The sequence below is a fragment of the Zootoca vivipara genome, chromosome 1 (genome assembly GCF_965207765.1).
Source record: "Zootoca vivipara chromosome 1, rZooViv2.hap1.1, whole genome shotgun sequence".
Taxonomy (NCBI): Eukaryota; Metazoa; Chordata; class Lepidosauria; order Squamata; family Lacertidae; genus Zootoca; species Zootoca vivipara.
In genome coordinates, this window is record NC_142582.1 from 35358624 (window position 1) to 35385896 (window position 27273).

Below are 27273 nucleotides of genomic sequence, written 5' to 3' on the forward strand. Positions count from 1 at the left end.
AAGCCCCATGTTTTTTATCTCAGGCCAGGGTACAGAGTTAATTTAAATTAATCACTCTATTAATAAACAAAGAGCAGATAAAACAGTAAATATGCAGCAACAATCTTAACATGGAGAGGCTGACTATTATTATAGTATTACACTGTAAAGTTAACAATTCAGGACACCTGAGAAAATAACCAGGTATTGAACCTGGCACCGAAACAAAGCCAGGCTGTTTCTCAGTTTTCAGTCTTTCAACTGGATGGTTATTTCGAACTACTGTGTTTGAAGGCCTTCCCTACTCACTTAATAGGTAAAGGTAAAGGACTCCTGACTGTTAAGTCCCGTCGCAGATGACTCTGGGGTTGTGGCATTCATCTCACTCTATAGACCCAGGGAGCCTGCGTTTGTCTGTGTTTACCTTCCTGCCAGAGCGGTACCTATTTATCTACTTGCACTTTTTGACGTGCTTTCAAACTGCTAGGTGGGCAGGAGCAGGGACCGAGCAACGGGAGCTCACCCTGTCGCAGGGATTCGAACCGCCGACCTTTTGATCGGCAAGCTCTAGGCTCTGTGGTTTAACCCACAGCGCCCCCCGCATCCCACTCACTTAATAAGGAGTTGCAAATACTATATAGCACAAATACCTGCTTGGTTGGAGCAGACCCTTTACTGTAGTGATACATATTTTATTTTTAATTTTTTTGGACACTTGATTGACATTTGATAGTGGCCAGAAAACACAGAGATTTATTTTGCTACATTTCATAATGTAGCCAAAACATTCTGGATGCAAGCGTTGTCATTTACATGAAGGACATGCTTCTATAGCAATTGCCCTTGGTTGTTTTATTTTTGACGAACTCAACTTGTAGAATTTCTGAAGTAGCTTGAAGTGAAATACTAAATGTTTTCCGTGCACATGGGCATGTATGTACACACACACTTATATAATGTATTTCCTGGTGATTTTCAGCTGGGCTAAAATTGAACTACTTTTTGTAATGGAACCAAGGTTTTGAACCAGCTGAGCAACAGTGAACTTCAGTTTGTTTCCTCATAATGGAAGATAAGACTTTGCTGTACAAAAATGTGGTGTCAGAGAGTGCAAAGATGGGACCCTGGTACAAGAGAGAGTGTTTTTTTTCAAAGGATGTTCATATCTCTAGAAAAGCTGCCATATGAATCGCTAGCTGTGCATCTCATATTTAAAAATCCCAGCATGTGAACAACAGGGGTTAAAAAAGGATGAATATCTTTGCACCTTAATGGGAGAACTGTTTCTGTAATGGTATCAAAGATAAACCAGTGTATTATGAACACTAAATGATAAAGGGTGATAATATGCCATTCTTGAGACTTCTTGGCTCTTACCTAACACATCAGAAAGTGATTGTTGAATTTTAAATAGCCATACAAATGGATGACATAGAAATTTAACTTTGCTTTGACCTTGTTCTAATTCACAAGATGACTGCAAAATGACTTTGTTACATCTGAATGTATGCTGGATGCTAAATCACTCCAGAGTATAAAATCTTTGTTTTGGCATAATGTTGATGCATAAACATTTGTACCCCATACTAACCCTATAAACATCACAATCCATCAGTACAATTACAAAAAAGATTGTTTGTTTTCACACTTAAAGCAGACATGAAATAGAGTGTCCTTAACTTAATCACCACCTTGATTTACCACATTTGCATATATTTGCATATTAATTGGACTACAGATTAAAATTGGTTTTGTAATTTTAATTAAGTGTCCACAAAGGTAAATGATTAGAACTGTTTAAAATACATTCTGACATAAATAGCAGTAAAAGCTTTTGTGATGATGTTTTTGTGGAATTACATTCAGAAAGTGGCCTTTTTATGATAGTAATTTTAATCTTAAATAGAATTATACAGTCAAACAGAACTGTGGATTCATAATCATTTTTTCAAGATTCATTTAATATTTTGCTGATTTGCAGCACTTGATGAAAATGTAGTGTAGGTTTAGCTGATTGCAAAATTAGGCCTGTAGTGCTGATAAACTGAGGGTTTAAACCAAAGTCGCCTTAATAGGGTTGTACATATTTCAAATGTATTACATGTAGTTATGTAGATGATATTTTTTTTTTAAGTGAAGCCTCTAAAAGCCCAGAAGTAAAGGATGATCTGTCCTTTTAAAATGTAATCACCCACTTGGGCTTTCTCACTTTCAGTTCTGACCAAAGGATCCACAGTGTATTAAAGCTCTTTGTGCTAGCTGTATCAATCCAATGTATAGAGAATTTGTTTCCATGTTGTCAAGGAAACATGAATGTCAGTAGGTAAAGATGTACTACTTGGCAGTGTTGTTTACTGTTTGAGGACCTACTAAACCAAAAACTATTTTAGATGCCGACTGACCCTCAAGTAAGTAGAGTTAAGGAAATGTTGCTCCTAAGCCAAGAGGGATGTGTGCTCCATGGCTTGCTGTTTGTTTACATAGTGCAGGCATCCCCAAACTTTGGCCCTCCAGATGTTTTGGACTACAATTCCCATCTTCCCCGACCACTGGTCCTGTTAGCTAGGGATCATGGGAATTGTAGGCCAAAACATCTGGAGGGCCAAAGTTTGGGGATGCCTGACATAGTGGGTTTACTACACCAGTGCAAACTCTTGTGACCCCCAAGGCATCAGGGAGCAGGGAAATCTCTGCAAGCACATTACTGTACAAATCCCTGTTGAAACAGAGTGGACCAAGCAATGTGCTTGCTGCAGACCTGCTCACATGAAACTTGTGAGCACCCGCAATCCCATATTAACACCCAAATGTGAAGTTCTGTATGCTTCCCATCCACTGGAGGGACCACAGCAGGCAAAATGGAACTTGGCAGGGGTCTAGGGGTCTCTACAGATGTTTCATTCACTTGCGCTGCAGTTGCCCAGAATCAAGCCCCATTGAACTCTGTTGCGCATTCTTCTCAGAAAACTGCATGTGATTGCACCATTTTAGGGGCTTATGGATAAGAAGGGTGCATATTAATTAAGCATTTGGTGGAAAATGGTACCCTTTAAAACAACAACAACTATGTACCATATTATTTAATTTGCTATAGTAGATAAATCCTCCATTTTCAAATTATTTAGGTCAGGCCTAGGCAAAGTCGGCCCTCCAGATGTTTTGGGACTACAACTCCCACCATCCCTAGCTAACAGCACCAGTGGTCAGGGATGAGCCAGCATACAGCTTCCAGGTCATGTGGACAGCATGACAAAGCCGCTTCTGGCGAACCAGAGCAGCACACAGAAACGTATACATCCTAGGAAGGTACAAATTTCACAGTGTTCCAGTTGCAGTGTGCAAGTAGGGAGTGTTCCCCCCTGGGGGTACGCAGGGGTACACATACCCCTAAACATTTTGTGAATCTAAGTTTGGCCTCATTGAGGGGCAGTATTTCAATATAGGTAGGAAAATGAGAGTACCTACCCCTAAACATTTTTTAAGAAAAAAAAAGCACTGCAAGTAGGTAAGCCAGTGTTTCTCAAACTTGGGTCTCCAGCTGTTGTTGGACTGCATCTCCTATAATCCCTGACCACTGGTCATGCTGGCTAGGCAAGATGGGAGTTACCAGGAGGTAAGCAATAAAAAAGCTTGGGCTGTGAGCTTCCACATTGAAGGTTATACTTTTTTCCCTTGAATGTCTGCTTCAGCTTATATGCAGAGTTCTGCATTCCAAGTGGAATGACCATCTGATTTGTGAGAGGATGGTTGGGGTGGGGCAATGCCAGCTAGGGAAGATGGCGCAAACCATGACACTTCATTTCTGTTAACACTGACTCGCTGCTGGCTTTGGAGAAGTCTCTTAACCTTCCAGTGCCTGTTAACTCCATTTGTGAAACGGAATGAATAATCTTGATGAGAATTCATATGTAAGGTATTCAAGGTATCCTAGAAAAGCTTCTCTTATGTGATTCAGCAGCAGTGTTTGTCCTTGGTACTACGGCAATAAGAGAAATAAGTTGTCAAAATGGAGTAGTGTCAGCCACATTTTTCCCCCTTCTGCGAATTGCGTGTTTTATTTATCAATGTGAACTACAACATATAATCTCCTTTGGAAAGAGTTTTTGCTACAAGAAGAATAATGGCCGCATACTCAGCAGGCTGCAGTGGGATGAGATAGCATGCTTGCAGCATTTCTTTGCAACATAATTGCAGCATCAATGAACCATGAATTCAACCTAATTAACATAACTGGAACCACTGCAATCATGCTGCCATTCAATTTACTTTTTGAACGTTCTGGTGAAGTGTCAGGGTTGCATTATTTTCTATTGAAACTCTGCCGAGTCCTGTCCACTATGAATTGTTCAGCTGCTTTCCTGCCTCGATTTTTTTTTAAAAAAATTGCTTCTAAACTTAGTTACAATTTGATTAATTTTTTGGAAGAAGGGGAGATTTCATTGCCCAAGTAAGTTGATCTATTCAACTACAAATACTTGTTGTTACTCCCCCTTTGGTAGATAATTGAATATTTTGATGTATAGAACTCAAGGTAGCAAATACAAGGTTGGAAATACCTTGACAACTTACCAGTTTGATTAAAGTCAGCAGGTTGTGTCTAGGCTTGGTAGTCAACAATGATTTCCATTAGACAGGAGAAATATACCAACAGTGCCACTGGGAATATGCAGAATTACCCCCCCCCCCCAATTTTCACTGAGCATGGGCACTTTCTGCCACTATGTTGGCTGATATAGCTCAGTTGGTCAGTACATGGTGCTGTGATAATGCCAAGGTTGCAGGTTCAATCCCTGTAAGGGACAGCTGCTGTTAGAGGGATTGTGCTCTTAGAGCAGGCATACCCAAACTTCGGCCCTCCATATGTTTTGGACTACAATTCCCATCATCCCTGACCACTGATCCTGTTAGCTAGGGATCATGGGAGTTGTAGGCCAAAACATCTGGAGGGCCACAGTTTGGGGATGCCTGTCTTAGAGCCTACTCCACAATTTTCTGTTGCAACATGTAGGAGTTAATTCACAGACTTGAGCGTAAGAAGTTTGAAAACTACTACTTGAGATATAAGAACGACCTCCAGCCGGAATATATTTTATTTGTATGGTAATAATTAAGTCTGGAAGCAATTAAAAAGCATGTGCCAAATGAAGCCAGCTTAATCTCTGGAAAGGACAGTTGCATTGTTCTGGGGGTGGGGGGTGCAGAATCTAAACCAGTATTCTTGGTATTAAAATGTTGAAAGAAGCTGTCAATAGGCAAGAATGTCAGCTTTTATCAATGCGAATTACAATGTATCAGTGTCATAAATTCAGTATTAAAATGGTATAAGAGCAAACAAGGAAAGGCAACAACATTGAAACAGCGTAACAGACAACTGGGCGGCAAACTTGTTCCATATACAATGTCTTGTGGCATTGAGTTGACTGGGTGCAAGATCTCAGCTCTGGTGCTTAAGAACCATGTTTATTTACTTATTTGTTATTTAGTTGTTTTATATGTTGCTTTTTGACTCCAGTCCTCAGAATGGTTCTCAACATTTGTGAAATGTAAAGGATCTATTAAAAAGAGCTGTACATTTAAAACAAAGCAAAGCCAGTGGAGCTGGAGCCAGGATCAGGAGCAAGCACCTAGGGGTATATGGGTCTGGTCTCCACTCCCACCTCCTGGAGCTGGATTTCTTTCAGCAGAGCAGTTGTGGTGGTGGGAGAGGGAAGCATCTAGCAGGAGTAGGGGTCTAATGTTGCCTTCCCCTATGTACTATTTATTTATGTGAGAGATTTATGTACTGCCCTTTATCGAAAGGCCACGGACCAAGTTTACGACACAGCAACATAATGAAATGTCATGTACATGGGTATCACAATAGCCCAAACACAAGAAGTTAAAACAGTTAAATAAATGCTGCTCAGAACACTAGACAATATCAAATTATTATTCACGGTGTAAATCCAGTAATAAACTGAAATACAATCTGCCTTTCAAAAAGGACTCAAGAACTTACTTGGAAGAATAAAAGCAAGGTTTACATGCAGGTGTGAAGGGCGTGGAGGTACTTAGCGCTTGCTTTGCTTTGTTTCAATTAAACACAAGGCTGAGGAAAATGTGGCCCTCCAGATATTGGACTCTTAACTCCCTCCAGCCCCAGCCATCATGGCCAGTGAGCAGGAGTGATGAGGGTTGTGGGCCAACACCCTGCCCACCTCTGCAGTTGCAAAAGAAATAGAACTTGGTGAAATCAGATCCATTGTTTAGAGGTCAAACTTGGGCCTGATTTACAAGTTATCAAAACTATATGGGAGCTTGTTTCCATAAAGCAGGGTTTCCTAAACTTAAATCCACCAGCTGTTTTTGGACTACAATTCCCATCGTCCTGCTAGCTAGGGATGATGGGAGTTGTAGTCCAAAAACAACTTGAGACCCATATTTGGGAAACCGGGTCTAGAGGGTCTCATCCCATATTGATCTCATAAGTTGCGAATGGATCTTAACATGACATGGAAGGAACTGCAAGATTGTGTCTGGAGTTTTGTAAGGCTTGGTGTACTGAAGGCAGCACTGTTAAGGGAAGTTATTAATGTGTGACATTTTAATGTATTTTAATCTTTGTTGGAAGCCACCCACAGTGGCTGGGGAAACCCAGCCAGATGGGCAGGGTACATATAATATATTATTATTATTATTATTATTATTATTATTATTATTATTATTATTGCATCCGTTTGCTGCTCTTCGGCCCTGTGCTGGAGTGCTAGGTTGGAAGCTGGAATCCAACAGTATCTGCTATCTGATTCTTTTAATTGGTGGTGTCAGGCATTGGATCAGTGACTTTTTTGCAGGCAGATCATGTGCAGGCAGATCACTGAACTATGCCTGAGCTAAGTGTCAGGATTGCTGAACCTCTGCATCCCAGTTCTGCGGACAGCCAAACCCAACAGTGATTCTTGAGCCCCTTTCTTCCTCTGCGTAGTCATTCTAAAGCTCCTTCCTGAGCTTGCATAGTGAAGTAAGCAACATTAAAGACTGCCATTTTAGTGAACTTTGTCACTTATGGGGCATGCTATATTTGGTTGGGTTTCTGTTTTGTTTTTTAAAAAAACCCACAAACTTCAGTATTAACTCAAGTAGGAATCATTTCTAGGCATCTTTGACTACATTTCCCCAGAATGTAGCCTGATTTTTGGAGCATGGCACAAAGCTTCTCAGCCAAGACACATCTTAAAAATAGAGAATTGATTTGAAAAGTCTGTTTCTTAGTTACATTGGCTGCTCTCCTCAAACCAGAGTGCAGAGTAGTCCCATTGAAGTGGTCTGAGGATTGCAACCATAGCATCAAAACATTATTCAGAGCACGTCAGAGAGGCTTTTTGGCTTTCCGTTGTTTTTATTTCCATTTCCATACTTTCTTTTGTTTTTGTTTTTGCTTGCATCTAGTTGTATGGCTCCTCGGTAACATTGGTTTCATTTGCTTATGTTAGTAATACCGAAGTTAAAATGTTGAAAAAATTTTCTTCTCTTCTGATACTTAATGCCACTTCTTTCCAGTTAAATTGTTGGTTCTTTGGTTCCGAAAACTCCGATGTTTCTCAACCTGTTTCTCAACCAGTTGCATGTGGAAGGAAGGCTATGCAAGCCCCACAGCCTTCCTTCCACATGCACAGTTATGCACAGCTGCCTCAACCCTGCCCTGGTAACCATCCAGTGTTTAAGAAGAGGGCATATGCAGACCCACTGCCCATCATACTGCAGCTGATTCACTAGGACACTCCATTTGTGTCCATCAGGCATCCAGTCATGAATAATAATTAGGGATGGCTCAGGCATTTGATCAAAGGCTCTGGGAGGAATAAGTGCCCTTGTTCAAATGTCTGAGAGCAGGGATCAGAGCAAACACATGCCTGTGAGCAGGGTTTTTTGTTTTTTGTTTGTCCCAAACCACCACCTTTAACTTTCTCTTCCTCCTGCTCAATGGAAGACAATTTACATTTGGCCCAGCAAAAGGGAAAGCAGAGGCAATGGCCACAGATACCTAGCGGAGTGTCCCAGGGCAGTTCACAACAGAAAAACATAAAGTACCGGTAAGAATACAAAATACATAATAAAACAAAAACAAACCAATAACCCATGGGTAGGCAAACGAAGGCCCGGGGGCCGAATCTGGCCCAATTGCCTTCTAAATCCGGCCCACAGACAGTCCAGGAATCAGTGTGTTTTTACATGAGTAGAATGTGTCCTTTTATTTAAAATGCATCTTTGGGTTATTTGTGGGGCATAGGAATTCATTCTTTTTTTCTTCCCCAAAATATAGTCTGGCCTTCCACGAGGTCTGAGGGACAGTGGACTGGCCCCCTGCTGAAAAACTTTGCTGACCCCTGCAATAACCCCTTTCCCACAAACACATTAAAAAAGCCATAGAATGTTAGTTAGCTGAACATTTTCACCTTGCACCTAAAGATAGGTGATGAAGGCGCCAGGTGAGCCTCCCTGGGGAGAGCATTCTGCAAATGGGGAGTTGCCACAAAGAAGTCCTGTTCTTGTGTTGCCACATGGAGGAGGCACAAAAAGAAAGGCCTCAGATGATGATTGCAGCGTTCAGGTTGGTTCATATGGGGAGAGGCAATTCTTGAGGCATTGCAGACCTGAGCCATTTAGGACCTTATAGGTCAAAACCAGGACTTTGAACTGAGCCCAGAAATCAATTGGCAGCCAATGTAGTTGGGACAGGATTTGTGTAATATGTTCAAACTGCCTTTCCCTGGTGACTACCTGGCAACCAAATTCTCAACCAGCTGAAGTTTCCAAACCATCTTCAGAGGCAGCACTACATATAATGTGTTGTGGTAGTCTAACTCAGAGGCTACCAGAGCCTGTAGAACAGAAGTTAGGCTATTCCTGTCCGATAGGGGTGCAGCTGGGCTATCAGCTGAAGCTCATGGAAATGCACTTTGCACTGCTGAGGCCACCTGAGCCTCAAGCGCGAGCAAAGAATCCAGAAGTACCCCTAAGCTATGTACCTGCTCCTTCAGAAGGAGTGTAACCCCATCAAGAGCAGGGAACCTCCCTTCCATCCGATCTAGGGTGTTGAGTGTGTGGCATAATGCAAAATTGCTACATGGCTTCATATAAATGGCAGCTGTGATGGTGTAATGCAACGCAAAATAGCCGCCGTGTGTGTGTGGGGGAGAATAGCTGTCACATCTAAAAGAAGAAGAAAAGAGAAGGGAACACAAAATGGTGTGGATGTGCCTTGCTCCCTATCTCATGCATTGTAGATCTTTGAGGGGATGTTTACAGAGATATTTGGTGAGAACCATAGAAGTTACCAGTACTATTGAATGCACAAGTGCTCCTGAGCCTCTGTAATATATTCAGTTGAATGCTGAACTTCGTGCTTTCTATGTAAATCGCCATGTATCTTTATTAAATTTGCACAGAGAAAGGTATATTGCATTATTTTAAGTTTGTCATACTTGAGACATAGCTGCCAAGTTTTCCCTTTTCTCGCGAGGAAGCCTATTCAGCATAATGGAATTTCCCTTAAAAAAAGGGAGAACTTGGCAGCTATGACTTGAGATTAGAAATGTTTCTCTCCTTTTCCATTTTAAAACTATTTTCCTGTGAAAATTTTCTCAAAACAACAGATCTTCAATCCAGCTGCAGCCTATTGATTGCTCCAATATAATTAAATACAACAAAGTCATAATGTGAAATAAGTCACTTTTTTTTAAAAAAAAAGCCTAGCTTCCGCCATAGGTGAAAAAAGTCGGCGAGTTGAAACGTATAGCTCTCAGGAATGCCATTCTGCAAAACAGCCCAACTACACTTGGATTTTAAATTGCAGTAGCAATTTGGAAAAGGTTTTCAGACTGGAGCTATGTTAAATGTTAATAGCAAAACTGAGGTACTTTTTTTCTTTGATCTCTTCCTTGGCTTCTATAAAATAATGGAGTCCAAAGCAAGTGCCATTTATATATACACCTCCTTCTTTTGATCTTGTCGTGCAGGAGGTGGGGAGCGGGGAGGTTCTCTAGTCCTTGTGCTCTTTCAGGTGAAGTCCCCTATGCTGTTTTAGAGAGTTTCGTTCTGTGGTTTCTTCTTTTTTGCAGGAATTTTCAGTTGTATGGTATACTCTTCAGTACAGTCATACCTCAGTTTAAGTATGCCTCGGTTTGAGTATTTTCAGTTTAAGTACTCCGCGGACCTGTCTGGAATGGATTAATCCACTTTCCATTACTTTCAATGGGAAAGTTTGCTTCAGGTTAAGTACGCTTCAGGTTAAGTACGGACTTCCGGAACCAATTACACTCATACCTCGGGTTAAGTACGCTTCAGGTTGAGTACTCCGTGGACCCATCTGGAACGGATTAATCCACTTTCCATTACTTTCAATGGGAAAGTTCGCTTCAGGTTAAGTACGCTTCAGTTTAAGTACAGACTTCCAGAACCAATTGTGTTTGTAAACCGAGGTACCACTGTATTTGGAAGAGATAGCAGTATTAAGTCAAGTTTTGAATTTGAAACAGATAGCAGTGTTAAGTTCCTAAGTTTGCAAGGCTATTCAGTACAATCTCCCCCACTCCCTTATCATTTGTCACTTCTAGCACAGACCTCCCTCCCAAAAGGAATACTATATGGTGCCCATCACACTTTTTCAATACTCTGCTTGTAACAAGGACACAGTAATGATGACCATTGCTATGGGTAGGGCGAAAGGCAGGGAGTCTAAATAGTAGGTGGAGCCAGAACCAATGAGAGGCAGAGCCAGCTAATTCTAGTTTTGCGCCCACCCTCTTCCTTGTTAGGTTCTACAATTAAGCTTTAAAAATTGAAGCTTTTTATGGGGGGGGAGAGTTCCCAGTTCTTCACATCTCTAGTTGACAGGGGAGAGTTTGGGAAAGGGTTGCAGGTATATGGGCCAGGTTTGATTGCAATGCGAGCAGGGGTTCAGCTCCTACTTACTTCATATTTTTGAAACTTCAGGACAAACCCATATATATGGTACTTCAAGCTTGTTATAGAGAGAGAGAGCTACTGTCTTTGGCTGCTGCATCTTTGCCTTTCAAAGATTAAAAGGCCACTATTTCCAGGTGTGTGTGGAGGTGGTATAGAGGATATACTAACCCAGCACAACACCATATGCTGGGGAGGGGCAGCGGTAGAAACAGGCCTAATGTTGCATTGCATTTTATTGTATCTGCTGCTTTGAAGATCCATTTGGGTTAAAGCATGATTCTCCTGGGAAATTTTATTTATTTATATGTTGTTGTTGTCGTTTAGTCGTGTCCGACTCTTCGTGACCCCATGGACCAGAACATGTAAGACACTACTGTCTTCCACTGCTTTTCTCCCAAGAAGCAGGCGTCTTTTAATTTCGTGACTGCTGTCACCATCTGCAGAGATCAGTGATTATCTATATACATATGCTCATTTTAGACACCCTACCAAACTATGGCTAAAGAAGCTTAAATAAGGCTGAATTTAAACTTATGGTTTGCAGTTGCACAATGATCCAGAATCCAAGACCATGGTTTGAAGTGGGCTTCCAAGCCATGGGTACTGCTAATTATTATTTTGATGTCTAACATTGACAAACCGTAAGTACAACCATCACTTTATCTGCATAAGTTGCTGCACCATGGAGACTGGAGAGGTGATGAATTTGTGAAGTTAAGATGAATAAAACAAATATAGACAAGCTCCTCCAAACCACTGTTTGCTTACTGTATATGTGGAATCTCAAAGCACCACATGGGATCTAAACTATGGTTAGTAGAAGCCATTGTTTGATGTGATATCTGAATTGAGTCTTTAGTGAAACGATAACAAATATGTCTGGAACACTCCTTTTTCTCTCCTCTTTAAAGTACATAGCTTTCACTGGATTTGTTTCCCAACTCCCAAATGGAAGTGAAACAACAGACTTACAAGAAAGGCAAACAGACTTTCTCATTTCGGTTCACATTCACAGGGATTTCTGTTCTTTAAACAACAAGGAGTTCTCCCTCAAGGTTTGTACCTACAGTGGAAAAGAGATAAAATCCTTGAAACTGAACAAATTAACAGCAAGCCCAGTACGACTTTACATGGTTTTATGACAGCATCCAGTACATCTTGACAAGAATTTCTGACTAAGCTTTAAGTAACTTGCCTGTGTGTGTGTGTGTGGCCAAACAAGCCCCAAACCTGAAAGAGCAGATTATCTTTTGAAGAGCAAACATTAAAAGCTCTGTGGACAAACCTATTTTAGCGGGGAGGTAAGAATACTGAGCTTTAAACAAGCAAAACTGTCTGCAGACAGATTTTTTAGACACTGAACTTCAGTTATTCCACACATGTGTATCCTTAGTTCCACAGGACAGCATTAAGTAATGCATCAACTTTTAGACTATATATTCAGTATGAGGAATACATCTGGTCAGAGGCTGTAGTGATACAAGTATATTGTAACTGCAGGTATGAGTCAGCCCTGTATAGTGGATAGGGTACAGCGTTGGATTCAGTCCCCACTCATCCATGAAGCTCACTGTCTGGCTTTGATGGCCCCATTATTTTCTCTTAGGGTGACCTGCTTCACAAGGGTATTGTGAATAAAAATGGGATAACCACCATGTAAGTTGTTCTGAGCACCATGGGGTATCCATAGAATTAGAGCTGGGTAGAACACTCCATTTCTATTTCCATTCTCTCAATTTTGCATGCATGCATTCATTATAAATCCTTTCTTGTCCCATTTCTGCATAAATCTGTGATTTATTTATTTATTTTTATTTACAATCTGCATTGAAATGTTTCTTTAAATACATATTTTATCCAATGTACATACTTCTAAATATATTTCATTCAAAAACAGACCTTTTAAACATTTCACACGGTTTCTGAGCCAGAAAAAGTTTCTGAATTCTGAAGGAAAATTACATTCTGATCTCCACATTATTCCGGTAGGTGAAGATCAGGTCAGTTTGCATCAGAAGTTACAGAAATCAAATTCCTCAAGCATCCTTACCTAGAAATTACATAAAATTCAATCAACTATATATTTTGGAGAACTATTTGTTTGTTCACTGTCCATTTGGACGTTTTATTAGGATACCATGAGGAAAATTTGTTTGATGGTTCCTGAGATCAAGGAACAGTTTTTTTTTTGTCTATGTTGGAATATACTTCGATGCTGCTTTGAACCAAGATGACACACTGCAACTGTCAAAACTGCAGTGATTTTAACCAAAAATTTCAAAAATGCATTGGTTTGTTTTTTTGTTTGTTTCTTTCAACTCCTGAACAACTTAGGGTACAAGACATCTAGCAGTGAACATGGAAAAAGTGAGACATTTCTCATATTTTTTTCTTACCATCGGTATTCTTGGTTCTAGGGAAGCTTACATCAGCGTTTCTCAACCGCTGTTTCGCAGCACACTAGTGTGCCGCAAGACGCTGGCTGGTGTGCCGCGACGTGCGGCGACGAGAAGGGCAATTTACATTGTCACGTGCCTGGCGGCCGCCAATAATCAACGCTGACCCGCCGGAAAGCAATATTTCTCCTCCTCTTTCCCAAAGCTCAGTGCAAATGACTGGAGGGTGGTTTTAGAGTCTAGGGAGGCCCCCTAGGGAGGCGCGCTCCAGATCCGCCGCTGACCCCCCTTAAGCCGCATCGAGCCTCCCCTGCCTCCTTCGCCCGTCCTTCGCCATGGCTGCGCGGCGGACGCTGGGCTTCGCGGTCCAGAATTACTCGCAAGCAGCAGCCAAGGTAACCTTTCGCCTTTGAGCCGCCCCGCAGCTCCCCTGGAAGTGCGCGCGCCCTTGTAATCGGGGGGCAGGCAGAGCCTTGCCTGGACTGGAGAGGAGAATTGGGGGTCTGAAGGCTTCTCCCCTCCCATGGGGCGGCGGGAGGGAGATTAATTTCCTCCTTCCTATAGTCAATATAGGGCGGCACAAAGTTAATTTTTAAAACTTTTTTAATGGTGGTGTGCCTCGTGATTTTTTTCATGGAACAAGTGTGCCGTGGCCCAAAAAAAGGTCGAGAAACACTGGCTTACATACCCATAAGAAAGGGAAAGAGCTGTCCCATGATATTTTCTGCCTGAGGTAAAGAGCAAGTTGGTGCTTTCTATTGGCTGCACAGTAGCTACCTGGGTTAGCATCCTTTACTGCACCTGAGGACAACAGGCTGGTTCATTGGGTACATGGCAGGCTGGTGCATGACAAACCTTTGATCTCCAGCTGTTACTGGTGTTGTCCTGCCCCCTAGTATCTTCAGCCTGAGGTCCTTGCCTCATTCTGCCTAATGATAGGGCCAATCTTGCATTCGAAATCAATGCAGGAGTTAGCTTCTTAGTTCTAGCTGTGTGCATATACCATGGTACTGTGCTTCCTACATTAAAAAAAAAAAATCCATCTCCCTACCCTGCAAAAAGGGTGTAATTGGGCAAAGGGAGATTGCAATGTGCAATATTTTCACAACCGAGCCTGAACCCTCACCCACATTATACTTAGCCTAGTTCTGCAAATACCCCGGTGGTATGACACTACTTAAACCGAGCAGCGCTTACTTCACGTCACCCTCGTCCCTTTCCGTTGTCCCAGTACTCATTCATCTCTTGTAATACACTGACATTGTAACCTTTTTTTTTTTTTTGCTGGAAAGTAAAGCATCCTGGGATTCTGCCGCCACAAGCCAAGGCTAGAGCTTCAGATGTATATTACCTTGTGACTGAGAGAAATTAAAATGATATCTCTGTGTTTCATGTAGTACAAGAACGCTGTATGCAAGGCCACCAAGAGGATTACAAAGACCCTGGGCAAAACTAAATCAGGATTTTTGGCCCAGGCCCAACTTCATACAAATAAGGGACCTTGGCCAGGATCCAAAGAACTGTGATGCTCGTACAGTGAGCCTGAGATTTTTAGGCTGGATTTCCCCCTCCCTCCCCACTTTCTTGAACAGCAGCTCCTTCCTACCATGCTGCATAGGAGGCCGCTTTAGAAACTGCCAGAAAGTTCAAAATCATTTTGTGGCATGGGGGAAAGCTTTCTGAAGCGGAGTCAGGTATTGAACTGAGTTAGACTTATGGCAGACAGCTTGCTCTGGGTCTGTAATAACCAGGCCTGTACCTGCTTACCTCAGAGTATATCTTGTTGAAATCAAGGGAGCTTTCGCAGAAGTAAGTATTGGATTGTGCCGTGAGTATTTGCTTGCATCCTGGTCCTTGACAATAAGGGTCAAATGGTCATTGATGGATTTGCTCTCATCCCTCACAAACGCACCTAAGGTTACCTGGCTGCGTGAATACTACAAGGCCGTTTCATACAGCTTGATGTCATCACACACGCACACACTTCTTACAGCTTAATTATCTTACATTACTGTTCCTTTTAGGAGAGCTGTGCCTGGTATTTCTTTGTTTCACTGCTATGTTGGATACCTGAGGAGGTGTTAAAATAATTAAGGTGAACTATGTGTTTTCTTGAGAAACACACAAAAGGATTTGTATCTGCACAGGGGATTGAGCTATCAAAAACAGATGTGACCATGTGGAACACTTCACATAAATTTATTTAAATCATTATTTACCTGTAACATACAAGCAGGGTTTTAGCTGCACTAGCTTGTTGCCAGTACATACTGCCAATAATCTGCCAAAAAGGCAGCTTGCTGGCAAAATCGTTGAAATGGTTAGCTTATGCTTACAGAAAACATTACAACCCTGATTCACATTAAAATCTAACAGAAACGAACCCTTTGATGCTAGAGATGCTGGATTGTGTTATCAAAATATGGTATACGGTTTATTTGGATTGTCTATACCCTACAAGAAATATGACTATCTATTTGTAACATGATATGTAATCATCTAAGGCAAGTTATTGTTTTCAGTTACTCTTCGGAGTGGGATCACATGGTTTCTGCTCAGATTTAAAATAAGTGGTTCTTGCATAGGGCCCATACAACAGGCTAAGTGTGTAGAATGCTGGCTGGCCAATTAATAAAGAAAAGTGATGAAAATCAAAATAACATTGACATCTAAGGCTAGCTAAACTTTTAAAGCAAGACCTTCTTTTAGGAAAAATCTTATGCACAGCACAAACTTTTTCATCCAAGTATCATTTCAGTAATGGCAAGCTTAAATATTGGAGGCCATGGGGAAACATAATATTACGATAATGTTCTTTGGTGCGGTTTGGAGGGGTTTGGAAACATTTGGAAGTATTTTTCTCATAGAGTCACTTAACTATTGAAGTGTTATGATAGTATTCCCCTCTGCATTGTGTATTTACTGAGAAAGTCCGTTTAAAGGGGACACTGATTTTTAAAAATCCTGATTAGAAGAAGTTCTTCTAACCAGGAAATTACATGCTCTGGTGGTGGCAGTTTAATAATAGGATGCAGGGGAAGAACCCAAACTCCATGTGATTTGAAGGTGAGGTGTCTTCTTACAAAAATGCATCCATTTCCAGTTCTGTTCCATCTTTTCCTTTCAGCTGCTTTAAATCAAATGCGTATTTTGTAAGTCAACACCCTAGAACTGAGTTGGTTGGTGCTGCAGCTAAAGTCTGGATATTGGTGGCTATGTGCCAGCATTAATAGAATCTAACCCAGTTCTCAAAAAGCTTGCTCAGTTAGTATACACAAAGTGATATGTTCTAAACCTTTCTCAGGTGTTGTGATCAAAATGGGTTTCCATTGTACCAAGAGCTATTCTTTTGTCTTTAGCAGTGCTATCCTGTGCATGCTCTCTTGGAGGTAAACCCAACTTTTTGCACTGGAGCTTATTCATAGCTAGCCTAAATGCTGCATTACTGATAACTTTTAATAATTATTTCATATTTTAGAAGTTATTCTGTGAAATATATAGTTTTATCTGCATAAAAGCTGCCTACAGGTGCTGCGTGCATTCTCTTAAACTTGAAGAAAAACCACATTTTCTGCACGGCCATACAAAATAATATTTCATCATCATTTGCAGTCACTTGTTCATTATTATCAAAGATTCATGCTATATACATTTGAAAACATTCATGGTATTTTGTAAATTCAACTGTTTATTGACCTCAGTTCTCAGTTTTGCTGTAAATTATATACAGATAGAGATAAAACAAAACTTTCTTTCCATACTGAGTATTTAGAAAAAAATAATGTAAAAAGAACACAAATAAAATCTTTTAAACAACCTAAAGTGATTTAAGGAGTTTGCAGGAAACCTTTTGCTAGGCACTCAGGGGTAAATATGTTATGTAACAAAGTAGTATTAAGTCGGTAATAATCCCACAAGTACAGAGTAGATTAAAATGGTTTTGGCTAGAAGGGTGTGGAACTAGGGGGAGGGGGAAGCACAAAGGAATCAAAGCCCAGAATGCACACATCTGTGAGGTTTGTGTTTATTTTGGGAATAGCTTCTGCCTTTTCCTTTCTCCTTTGCATAATTCTGTGGCAGACTTTCTTTTCAGCTAGTCCTATTTCCATGCTGTGTGCTTCCCAGAAGAAGAGCTCAGTGAATGTTATACTCAGAAGCCTTATCAGATGAGCAAAACAAAGCATTTCAATTTCACAGAGTGTCTTGTGTAACTTTAAAGAAAAGCAAAACACACACGCACACACTTGAAATCCAGGATCTTTAGGTCCACTTGCAAACAGTGTTCAGACAGAGTATTTGTGTACTTCTTACGTGATACGTTCTGTCCCTCCTCTTTACATTGAGGTCTAGGAATTACAGCCTAGAGGAGATGAACACTCGGAAGATGTTGAAAGTGCAGTTGATTGAGGATGAAATCGGATTGGCAAGAGGATTGTGAAGAGCAGGAAATGCTGAGAAATAAAATGAAATTTGCTGGAGCTTTTGAATCCTAAATCCAGAGGAATGAAAGTTTTCCCCCAGCAAAGAGGTAGCATCTGGAAAGAGGGGAAAGAGGTAGCATCTGGAAGCACTCTAATGTTAAAGAGCCTGGCTTTCTTTTATTTTCTTTGTACAATCTACTATCCTACCTTAAGTCAGGTGCCTTTCCTCAGTTAGCCACTTAGCTGAGTGATGCTCCAGCATATTACTAACATTTCCCTTTGCATTTTCTTTGTTCTTCTTCATGAGCTGCTTTCTTCACTCTCATACTTTTTTAATACATGCTGTAAACATTAAACCAAAAAGTTAACTGGTTAACATCAAGCAGAGCCTCAACAGGTATTCATTTCACCTGAGCTGCTTAGCTATAACTGAGCAGACTGCATACCCAAAAGCTGGGGAATGTGATGTGGGGCTTTGAGAAGGCCAGGACACCATTGGATGCTAAATCAATCTACCCACAATGATAACCTCCATAGTCTCAAGTGCTTAAAATACACAGGTCCATAGCCATTCCTTGACTACCAGAAAGCAGCCTAGCAAAAAGGACACTGAGTGAGAAATATTCCGTTCACCACTCACATTCTTCAGCATCAGACAATCAGTAGCTATAGATTCATAGCTGCCAAGTTTTCCCTTTTCTCACGAGGAAGCCTATTCAGCATAAGGGAAAATCCCTTAAAATAAGGGATAACTTGGCAGCTATGGAGATTACAGTAGGCATCTTCTGCCCCAAGGTGTGTTGCGCCTTTGAATAATGGCAGAATGTCCCTCATCCCTGTGTCTACTGTTTGGGAAACAAAGAAGGACTTCAACAAAATGTTACAGTGTGAAATGCCGCTGCTTAGCTTGCCTGCCAGCCACTCATCCACGCCTTCTCTCAGGGTACTCCATTCCACTGCCCTTGCTTCTTACTTTTCCAGCTGTTTTTGTGCCCTTCAATAACCAGCCAGTATTCCATGGCCATTGACCATACTTTGTCCTAGTGGGCTTTGGGGCTTTAAACAAACAAACAAAAAATATTAGCTACCCCTCTCCCTCACCAAAATAAAGTCCTTGTACTTCTGCAAACCCTGGCATTCCACAAACCCATTTATACTTCCCATGGGTATAGTGATGCTGTTTTGGGTGCATAAAGATTCATACTTTGAGAACTGAACCAATTGTCAGTGTTTAGGCGGCAACCATTTTGTGTGTGCATTGATGGAACACACAGAAACCCACTCTGCTCCTTTCCACTCCTGTTCTGCCCCTACCCCCATTCTGCCCCGATTTTGGGCCACTTTTGGGTTGACAGCAACAAGCATGTACATGATGGTCGCTGCCTGTATGTGATACCACATTCAGTTTTGGTGCATAAAGTGAAAAAGGCAAGCAAATGAACAAAACTTAAGAAAAAATCTTAAGGTCATCAGAACAGTGTGCAGATACTTAATGGTCTTGATAGGTCCAGTGTGCATTGTGTTTGGACATTGTACTTAGGTCTCTAAAGATCTTGAACCTGACTTGAATGGATTCTAATAATCCACAGTATCCCTGAGCTTGCTCACAGTATATTTGTTTGTTTGTTTATTAACTGCTGTTATATAGCCATCTGATAGCAGACGTTCTCTGTGTAGCTCACAGAGAAAAACAATACTACAAATTGGAATACAATGTAAAACAGTAAAAACTATTACAGGTTAATAAGAAATGTTAAAACTAAAACTCAGTTTTAAACTGCAAAACCTGAAAGACTGAAAGATTATAAAGCCATACCACTCCGTGGAAGCCATTCCATAACAGGGGTGCTACTACTGAAAAGTTCCTTTCCCCACCGTCAGTTTGATGTGATAAGAATTGTAAAGCACCTGTTTTCAAAAAAGACGGTGACTTTTCTTTCTCTCTCTTTTTTTTTTACCATCCTTTTCATTTTAGCTTTCTTCTAATTATACATCAGTATCATTTACAGCAAAGAGTAACTACTGCTAGTTACAGGTAGGTAGCCGTGTTGGTCTGAGTCGAAACAAAATAAAAAAATTCCTTCAGTAGCACCTTAAAGACCAACTAAGTTTTTATTTTGCATGCACACAAAAGCTCATACCAAAATAAAAACTTAGTTGGTCTTTAAGGTGCTACTGAAGGATTTTTTTTTATTTTGTAGTAACTACTGCTGTCTCACTTACTTATTTTTTTGCCAACATGTGATCTTAGAAGTGGAAATAATAAAAAGTCTGCATTCGGGAAGAAACATTGGAATACGTTTACAAAACCTGGGTAGAATCTCATTGAAAAACCATTATGGTAGGTAGAGTATGAACATCTTTATGAGGTTTTGTCCTGCTGCCCTCCCATGCAGAATCATCTGGTAGTGATACTTCCCTCTGCAAAGAGAGTCTTTGGATTCAGAAGTCATTCTTTTTGGCCATTTTGAGGTCTGGGATATGGATTTAGTTACCTGGAGATAGCTTTGTATTTTAAGTGGCTTTCACCAGACGTTTACAAAACAAATATGGACCTAGACATTTCCATTTTTACTTCATTGCATTTTTCTAGAACAGCCCTGGATTTATAGACATGGTCTCTATGAAGTTTGAAAGTTATATATGTAGAGTATATTTCTTCCAGCTCTCACATGTTTTATGTGTTTTGTTTTTATGAAAAATAGCTTTTCAGAATATACTGTACATAGCACACAGTCCAGGGCCGCTTCTTTAATAATTTGATCTAACCCAAAACAGCCCTCCAGCCAGTGTTTCTAATGTGGTTTTTATTCATTTGACGATGACATCAGTATCTTCCCATTCTTCTTTGGGTGGTGTTTTTAATAAAATGGTGTATGAGTTGACTGTCAGTGCCAATGAAGAATACTGATTCTCATAAGTAATGTTTCATTAGGCCAAATGAGATGTTGTGAATAAACATGTACAAAAGGACATGATGACATCTAACGTGCAAGCAGTAGAAGACTCGCTTCTCTGCTGCAAATTAATGTGCATAGGTGTGTTGGCACGGCTGTTTTCGATGTAGAGAATGTGTATTGCACAAGCGAGAAAGAATGGCAAATCTGGCAGATTAAATGTCAAACATCCAGGCTGACATTTATAGTGACTTTTAGCATGTTAAGAGATTTCTATTATGTAGTCAAGAATTAGTTATTTTTGCTGTAGTGTTTCAACAAAGCGTTTACAGTCAAATGCACCAAGCTGACAGGTTATTTATTATATTTGTGGTACTCTCAAGGCTTATTTTTTGTTATGTTTATAAACATTGTAACTGGGAATATTATATCTCAAGGGAACCAGTCTAAATTCTGGAAAGGGGAAAACGTTCTTACTTACATTTCCAATAGAGGTTTTTGGTGTGTGTGTGTGTGTGTGTGTGTGTGTGTGTGTGTCTTTGTGTTGTTTTGCATTAGAAATCAATACTTCACGTACTAAGCCAATGGCTTTACAAACAGGCTAGGCAACGCAAGACACACTTGCATACTAAAGCTGTGAGCTCGTGACTTTTTTTTTATGTGTATTCTAATCTGTTGCCTGATAGTTTTGAATTTTGTGCGTTATAAATCAAGACACCACTCTAGCTTCTCCCTTCAATGCTGACACCAGGTGCCACCCAACTACTGTTGCTGGTAGCAGCTACATTGTTCACCAAAAGTGTAAAATGTTATATGTGCAATGCCACATCAGAGTGTGAAAGTGGGGTTAAGAAAAGTCCCTGCGTGCTTTCCAAGCTGATACTTGTGAGAAGGTGTTGATGAGAACAGGAGATGTGGCAGGACATTGCTGCTTTCCTTGAATCTATGGCGCCTTCCAGGATCAACACATGCCAGTGTTTTAACCTTGGATAAGGACAAGGACTAGATCCAATGTTATGAAGTAGCGCTTTATGTGTTATATAGAAGCGGAGTTAATCAGAATTACTTGTGCCTCTTTTCTCGCCTTTATATAACATCAGATTTTGCATTGGAACAGAGGTGGGAAATGTGCAGCCCTACAGATTCTGTTGGATTCCAACTTCCATCAGCCCCAGCCAACATGGTGCCCTGTGTTTTAGTCCAACAAATTTGGAGGGACTTTGGTCCAATAGCGCATTAGAAGCAGGGAAAGAAGTTAAAAATATGTCCTTCTTTTCTACCTGCTTCTTTATAATTTTGAATTAGCTCCATGTGCTACGAGCACTTAATGCTGTTTGTTATGGTATGACTTTTCAGCATTAATAGTTTATATAAGGTCTGCTTTAACACTTTTCAAACTACAAATGAACAAACTCTGCAGAGAGAAGGGTGGAATGGTGAGACACCCCACTTCTGATCTAACACAGGTTTGGTTAAAAGTTAGACTAGTGTCTAACCATGCAAAATTGTACTTTTCTGTGAAATCATGAGTCCTGCTTTTTCAGAGTTCCCAGTCACACGGATTGAGCCCTTCCATTGCACAAGAGCAAGCTCTGCTCCAACATTCATGGGAATAAAGCTGCTGCTGCCACAGTCCAACATACCCATGAGTGTTTAACCTATTCACACTGATTGTATAAGGGCTCCATAACAGTGATCCCCAATCGGTGATCCACTTAACCCACGCAGGGGTTGAATGGCACCATTCACATAATAAAAACTACCATACCAATATCAAAATTTTCAAAAGTAGGCTTGGAATTTTGAAAAACGGGGTCCACAGTACTTAGCTAATTGGGAACCACTGCTCTATAACATGGGTAAACTGTAACAGCTTTAAGATTATTCGACCACGTTATTTGAAATGTTCCTTCATCGTCATGTCCATTTCTAGTTCTTAATTTCTAGTGATATGTTAAAGCATCATGCAAACCATTTGAGTAGCAGCTGGGCAATACATTGTGTGTCATATCATTCCTGCCAGGTTGACAATAGAGGTTGTACTGTGTATGATTTGTGATGTAGACTGTTCTGTCTTCCAGAGATTATAAAAAGTGTTGTGTTTTAGACATAATGATACATAGTGAAAGCTCAACCATCTAAGCTAACTTGCAAACTTTTTAAAGCATCATTTCATTGAGGAACACTTTGGTATTTTTGTGACTCTCAGCATGCAGGTTTTATTATGTCTGCACTATTGCTATTAAGATATACAGAACTACTTGGTGCCAAAACAATGCCAAGTTAATGTGGATAATACTTACTCCTTGATATATCATGAAATAAATCTTGCTTTAAAAATCATTCAGCGAGCAGTATTCCAAACTAACTTCTTTAAAAAACTGTCAAGGTGATTAGTATTATGTGTGTAATGCAAGTAGATAACAAAAGTCCTGATTGTGCCCAGATTGGGCTTTCCATGTACATCTTGTAGAAAATATATTTTGCAGCTGTTTTCATTGACATCTTATCTAATAACTGAAAATCCCACAATGGATTTATGAGAACCTAAACCTGAAAAATAGCTGGAAGTGATGCACTGCATAATTGGGCACAAGGACTAGAATTTGGGTAAGGAGACAGAAGACCACATAGAGCAAACTATTGGGATGGGGGGGGCTGTTTGTAGAAATAGTAGTAGTTGTAGTAATCCACCATTCATTTATGGCAGATTATGCAACTATTTGCAATGTTATAGTATGAGGACATGGAAACTTTTAACAACAGGGGTGTCCCCAATTGAAGTCAAGCTGGTCATTAATTTCCCTAAAAAATGGGTTTACAACTTAAATTAGTCAAAACTATCTGGTGTTTCCATGGAACTTAAAGAGAGGGACTGTAGCTCAGTGGTAGGCACACGCTTTTGCATATTTCCATCAAAAAGAGACCTCAAGAAGTAAATTGAGAAATACTGTGTCTGGTACCTTGAAAAGCCACTGCTGTATAGGCACAACACATTGTGCTGTTTCTGAAGTGGCCTCACTCCCCTTTGTTGCAATTATTGTTATTGTTATTATTGTTGTTATTATTATTATTTATTATTATTATCATTTATTTGTACTCCGCCCATCTGGCTGGGTTTCCCTAGCCACTCTGGGCAGCTTCCAGCAAATATTAAGAATACCTTAAAATGTCACACATTAAAAACTTCCCTAAACAGGACTGCCTTCTATACCTGTGGCAAGTGACTTCTGCTACCTCCTTCCTTTCTTCCCTGACCTGGCACTTGCTTGTGCCAAGGCCGTTTTCTCTCCTAAGCACCACACTGTGAGAAAGGGGGTGCTTCCTTGGAGTGGGGCTTTGTGGGTGAGGTGGTTCCAGACACTGACATAGCCAATTTGCTGCACAGGTGGCAAATCCTGCTTAAAGTTTAAATTTAATGTTGAACTTTAAAGAGGATTTGCCACTATTTTGGCAAAGTGGAAGTGGCACAGGAAATTTACCCACAATGCCTCATTCTTCCTTAGAGTGTGTTGTGGTGGGCCCAGAGAGCCCTGCTGGAGCACTACCAGCTGTTTCTCTCACAAGGTAGCAGCAACAAACAGACAACACGGTAATGTTAGCAAAACAATGAAAAGGTAAACAACCGTGAAGGGCAAATACACATTTTTGTACAGATTTTGTACACATTTTTGAATCTCTTTGTATATGTGAAGGTTGTTGGTGCATATACATTTAAATATTTGCACTTCACGGTTGTTTACCTTTTCATTGTTTCTCTCACAAGAGCATCCCTCCATGGGTGATGGGTGGACTGGTGAGAGGGTAGGCTTTGGACCTTGCCTGGTCAACAGAGCTGTATATTCTGCTTCAGCCTCTGCAATTCCAATGGTCTCAGGATCTCTGAGCTGGAAAAGAGAGCCCTTAGCCCCTGGAAGCACTTGGCTCTTTGTTTTCTCTATCATGTGGCAAATGAATTTTAAGATGATAGAGCCACCACTATGCAGAACCATTCAAGCAGCTTTTGTATTGCAGCTTTTTGTCTTTTTTTTTAATAATAAAAAAGATAGCTTTCAAAAATTGCAAGCGGACATAAGTAATTGATGCCATTTCGGAGCAAGTATAATTTAATTTTGTTTTTGTTTTTAATTGTAGGTTTATGCCAGAACACAAACTGGCCCATATTGAGAAGATGTGTGGTGCTAAAGGAGATGGAGGTGCCTGTCTGCCTTTCCAAGAAAAGAATGGTGGAATAAACATCAGCGCCTCTGACGTTAGTCCCAGACATAGTGAACCACAGTCTGGACTTCATTCCCTGGGACCAGAGGGGCTGCCCAACCAACTACTGACACTAGAAGATCTGGACAAGCCTACATCTTTGAAAAGTACAACCCCTTGTCAAGAGGAAGATAGCCAACATGCAACTGATAACCTGTGCAGCGTCTCAGCTAGTTTGGACCATCTGGAGAAACCTTTGCACATTGTTTGGCCACACAGGTGGTAAGTATAACACCAAATGAAAATGCTATATCTTCAGACGAGTTATTACATACAATGTTGATTTAGTACCAATATTGTTTTATTCTGCATGTTATATCTTTGCAAAGGTAGTGGTCTACTGAAAACAAATGGTGGCTTTTTAAAGCTGAATTTCACAGCAGGCATTCAGCGCACGAGAGGGGTGGGTGGGTTGTGTGGGTGGGGGAGAAGAGGTATAGCTATGACATTGAAATGATATGTAAAACGCTGAAAACTCTGTTTCAGAGCATTTCAGTCCACTAATGATGTTTAATATGCAGTGTTATTTAAATTATCTTAATTATACTAATGTGACTGACTAGGTGTTAAAATTCAGGGCCATACTATGCTGCTCTGTGTCGTAGTTTTTTTATATACCTGTCCAGATTTTTAAAACATATGCACATATGTAAGGCTCTGTAGATAGACGGATAGAATGGAATATTCCTACACGAAAACTGCTGCTTTTCAAGCTGTTGACACAAATACCTGATCACAAAATCTTCTCTAAACTGAGGAAAATCTACCATGCCACATAATCACTGCAAATATATAAAGTTTAGCTTGACTCCCACCATAAATTAGGATTTAAAGAGGTAAAATGTCCTGATAATCTTCCGGTATTGGGCACGAACATTTTAATCTAGTTTTTATTCCTCACAGTTTGTTTAATCTGCATGTGGCCTGATTAGAGTTCACTTCATCCACAGATTATAGTCTGTTTATTTCAGAGATGCTGGGTCGATCAGTAGGTCAGATTTTCTGAGAGCAACTGTTCGCAGGTGAAGCAATAAGTACACCACACCGACAGGGCAAATCGCCTTTGCAGAGGATTTGACTTCCAGCACATTAAAACTCCAGAAGCTCTCCCAGATGATCTGCAGCATCTGGTACCTAAAGGGATTTTCATCTTTGACTCTAAATGTCTGAACATAAAATGTAGGAATTGGAAGTCGATGTGGAATCTGTCTTTGGATTTGTTTAATCAACTTCACACTTCTTGTATAGCCTTTCTCAGGGAGCTACATTTATTTTTAATCATATTTTATTGCTGCTAGCTCAAAAATGCTGTATTCTCATAGGTTATTTTACAATTTGATGTGCTCAGGACAGATATTAATTGCAATTCCACTTGTGGTCAGGATTATGAAGTTCTCTAGTCTGATACTATAGTTCCTAGCTCTTTTTCTTCTTCTTCTTTTTACAATAAAAAGGTGCATCAAGGTAAATGCCAAAACTCTGATGATTCTAAGCCTTCGTCTTAATATATATTGCTCCCCCCCCCTAAGTTGCAGACTAAATGAAAAACAAAGCATTTGCCCTCCGTTTATTCTGCATTCGGCATAAAGGAGGGCAAAGCTAAATTAATAAAATGAGCAATATTAAATTGAATAATTCCTTTTCTTTCTGTGTGTATTTGGGTTTTTGTTTTGTTTAATTTAATTTAATTGCCTAAAGTTAGTTGCTTAAAGAGATGCAGCCTGGTGTTTGTGCACATGCTTATTGTTAAAGCTAAATTATTTTTAATTTGGAGGAGAGGGGAAGGGGGGGGGGAAGCCACATCAGCAAGATCAAATGCCAAAATATAAAAGTAACACATTCATCCTTACGGGTAATATAGTACAACATTGGAAACTTGGAGGTTGCCAGACACACAGCTAACATTAGGGCTAATTTTGAAAATCTAGCGTGCAGTCAATTTTACTGATGCCTGGGGACATACAAGGTAGAAGCTGACAAGAGAACTAATTTTGTTTGGGTTATTTACTGCTATGCATCATCCATGGGTTCCCGCCTGACACACGGCTATATGAAGGGGAATATTATCACATACTAAAAATTTATGTTGACATTCGATATTTGTTCAATATGTCAGCAGTATTACTTTCATAATCAAAAGAGTGAGGAGAAGAGAGGGGGGAGAAAGGCACTTTATGCTCATATAGATATATCTTTTTAATAACAGTCTATAAGGTTAATATAGTTTACCTTTGAGAGTATACAATGAAAACAAGCAGGGTTAGCAGGGAAAATGACAGAAAGCATCAACCCGAGCTGTTTGTTTGCCATTACCTAAGCGAGCCATGTCAGCTCTCTGGCCCGCGTCTGATAGCTATTTGTTGTACAGAGAGCACA

The 27273-nt window shown here is 40.4% G+C and overlaps 1 protein-coding gene across 14 annotated transcripts in view; it reads left to right on the forward strand.

The window, feature by feature from the left end:
- Positions 1-27273, forward strand: part of QTMAN (queuosine-tRNA mannosyltransferase) — a 341618-nt gene that overhangs the window by 129701 nt on the left and 184644 nt on the right. For all 14 annotated transcript variants that reach the window (XR_015948081.1, XR_015948080.1, XR_015948082.1 and 11 more), the window contains one exon: positions 24775-25119. Coding sequence is in view for 10 of the 14 variants with exons in the window: in XM_088661745.1 (XP_088517871.1) it covers positions 24775-25119 (345 nt within the window). In the remaining 4 variants the exon portion in view is untranslated. The remainder of the gene's footprint in view (positions 1-24774; positions 25120-27273) is intronic.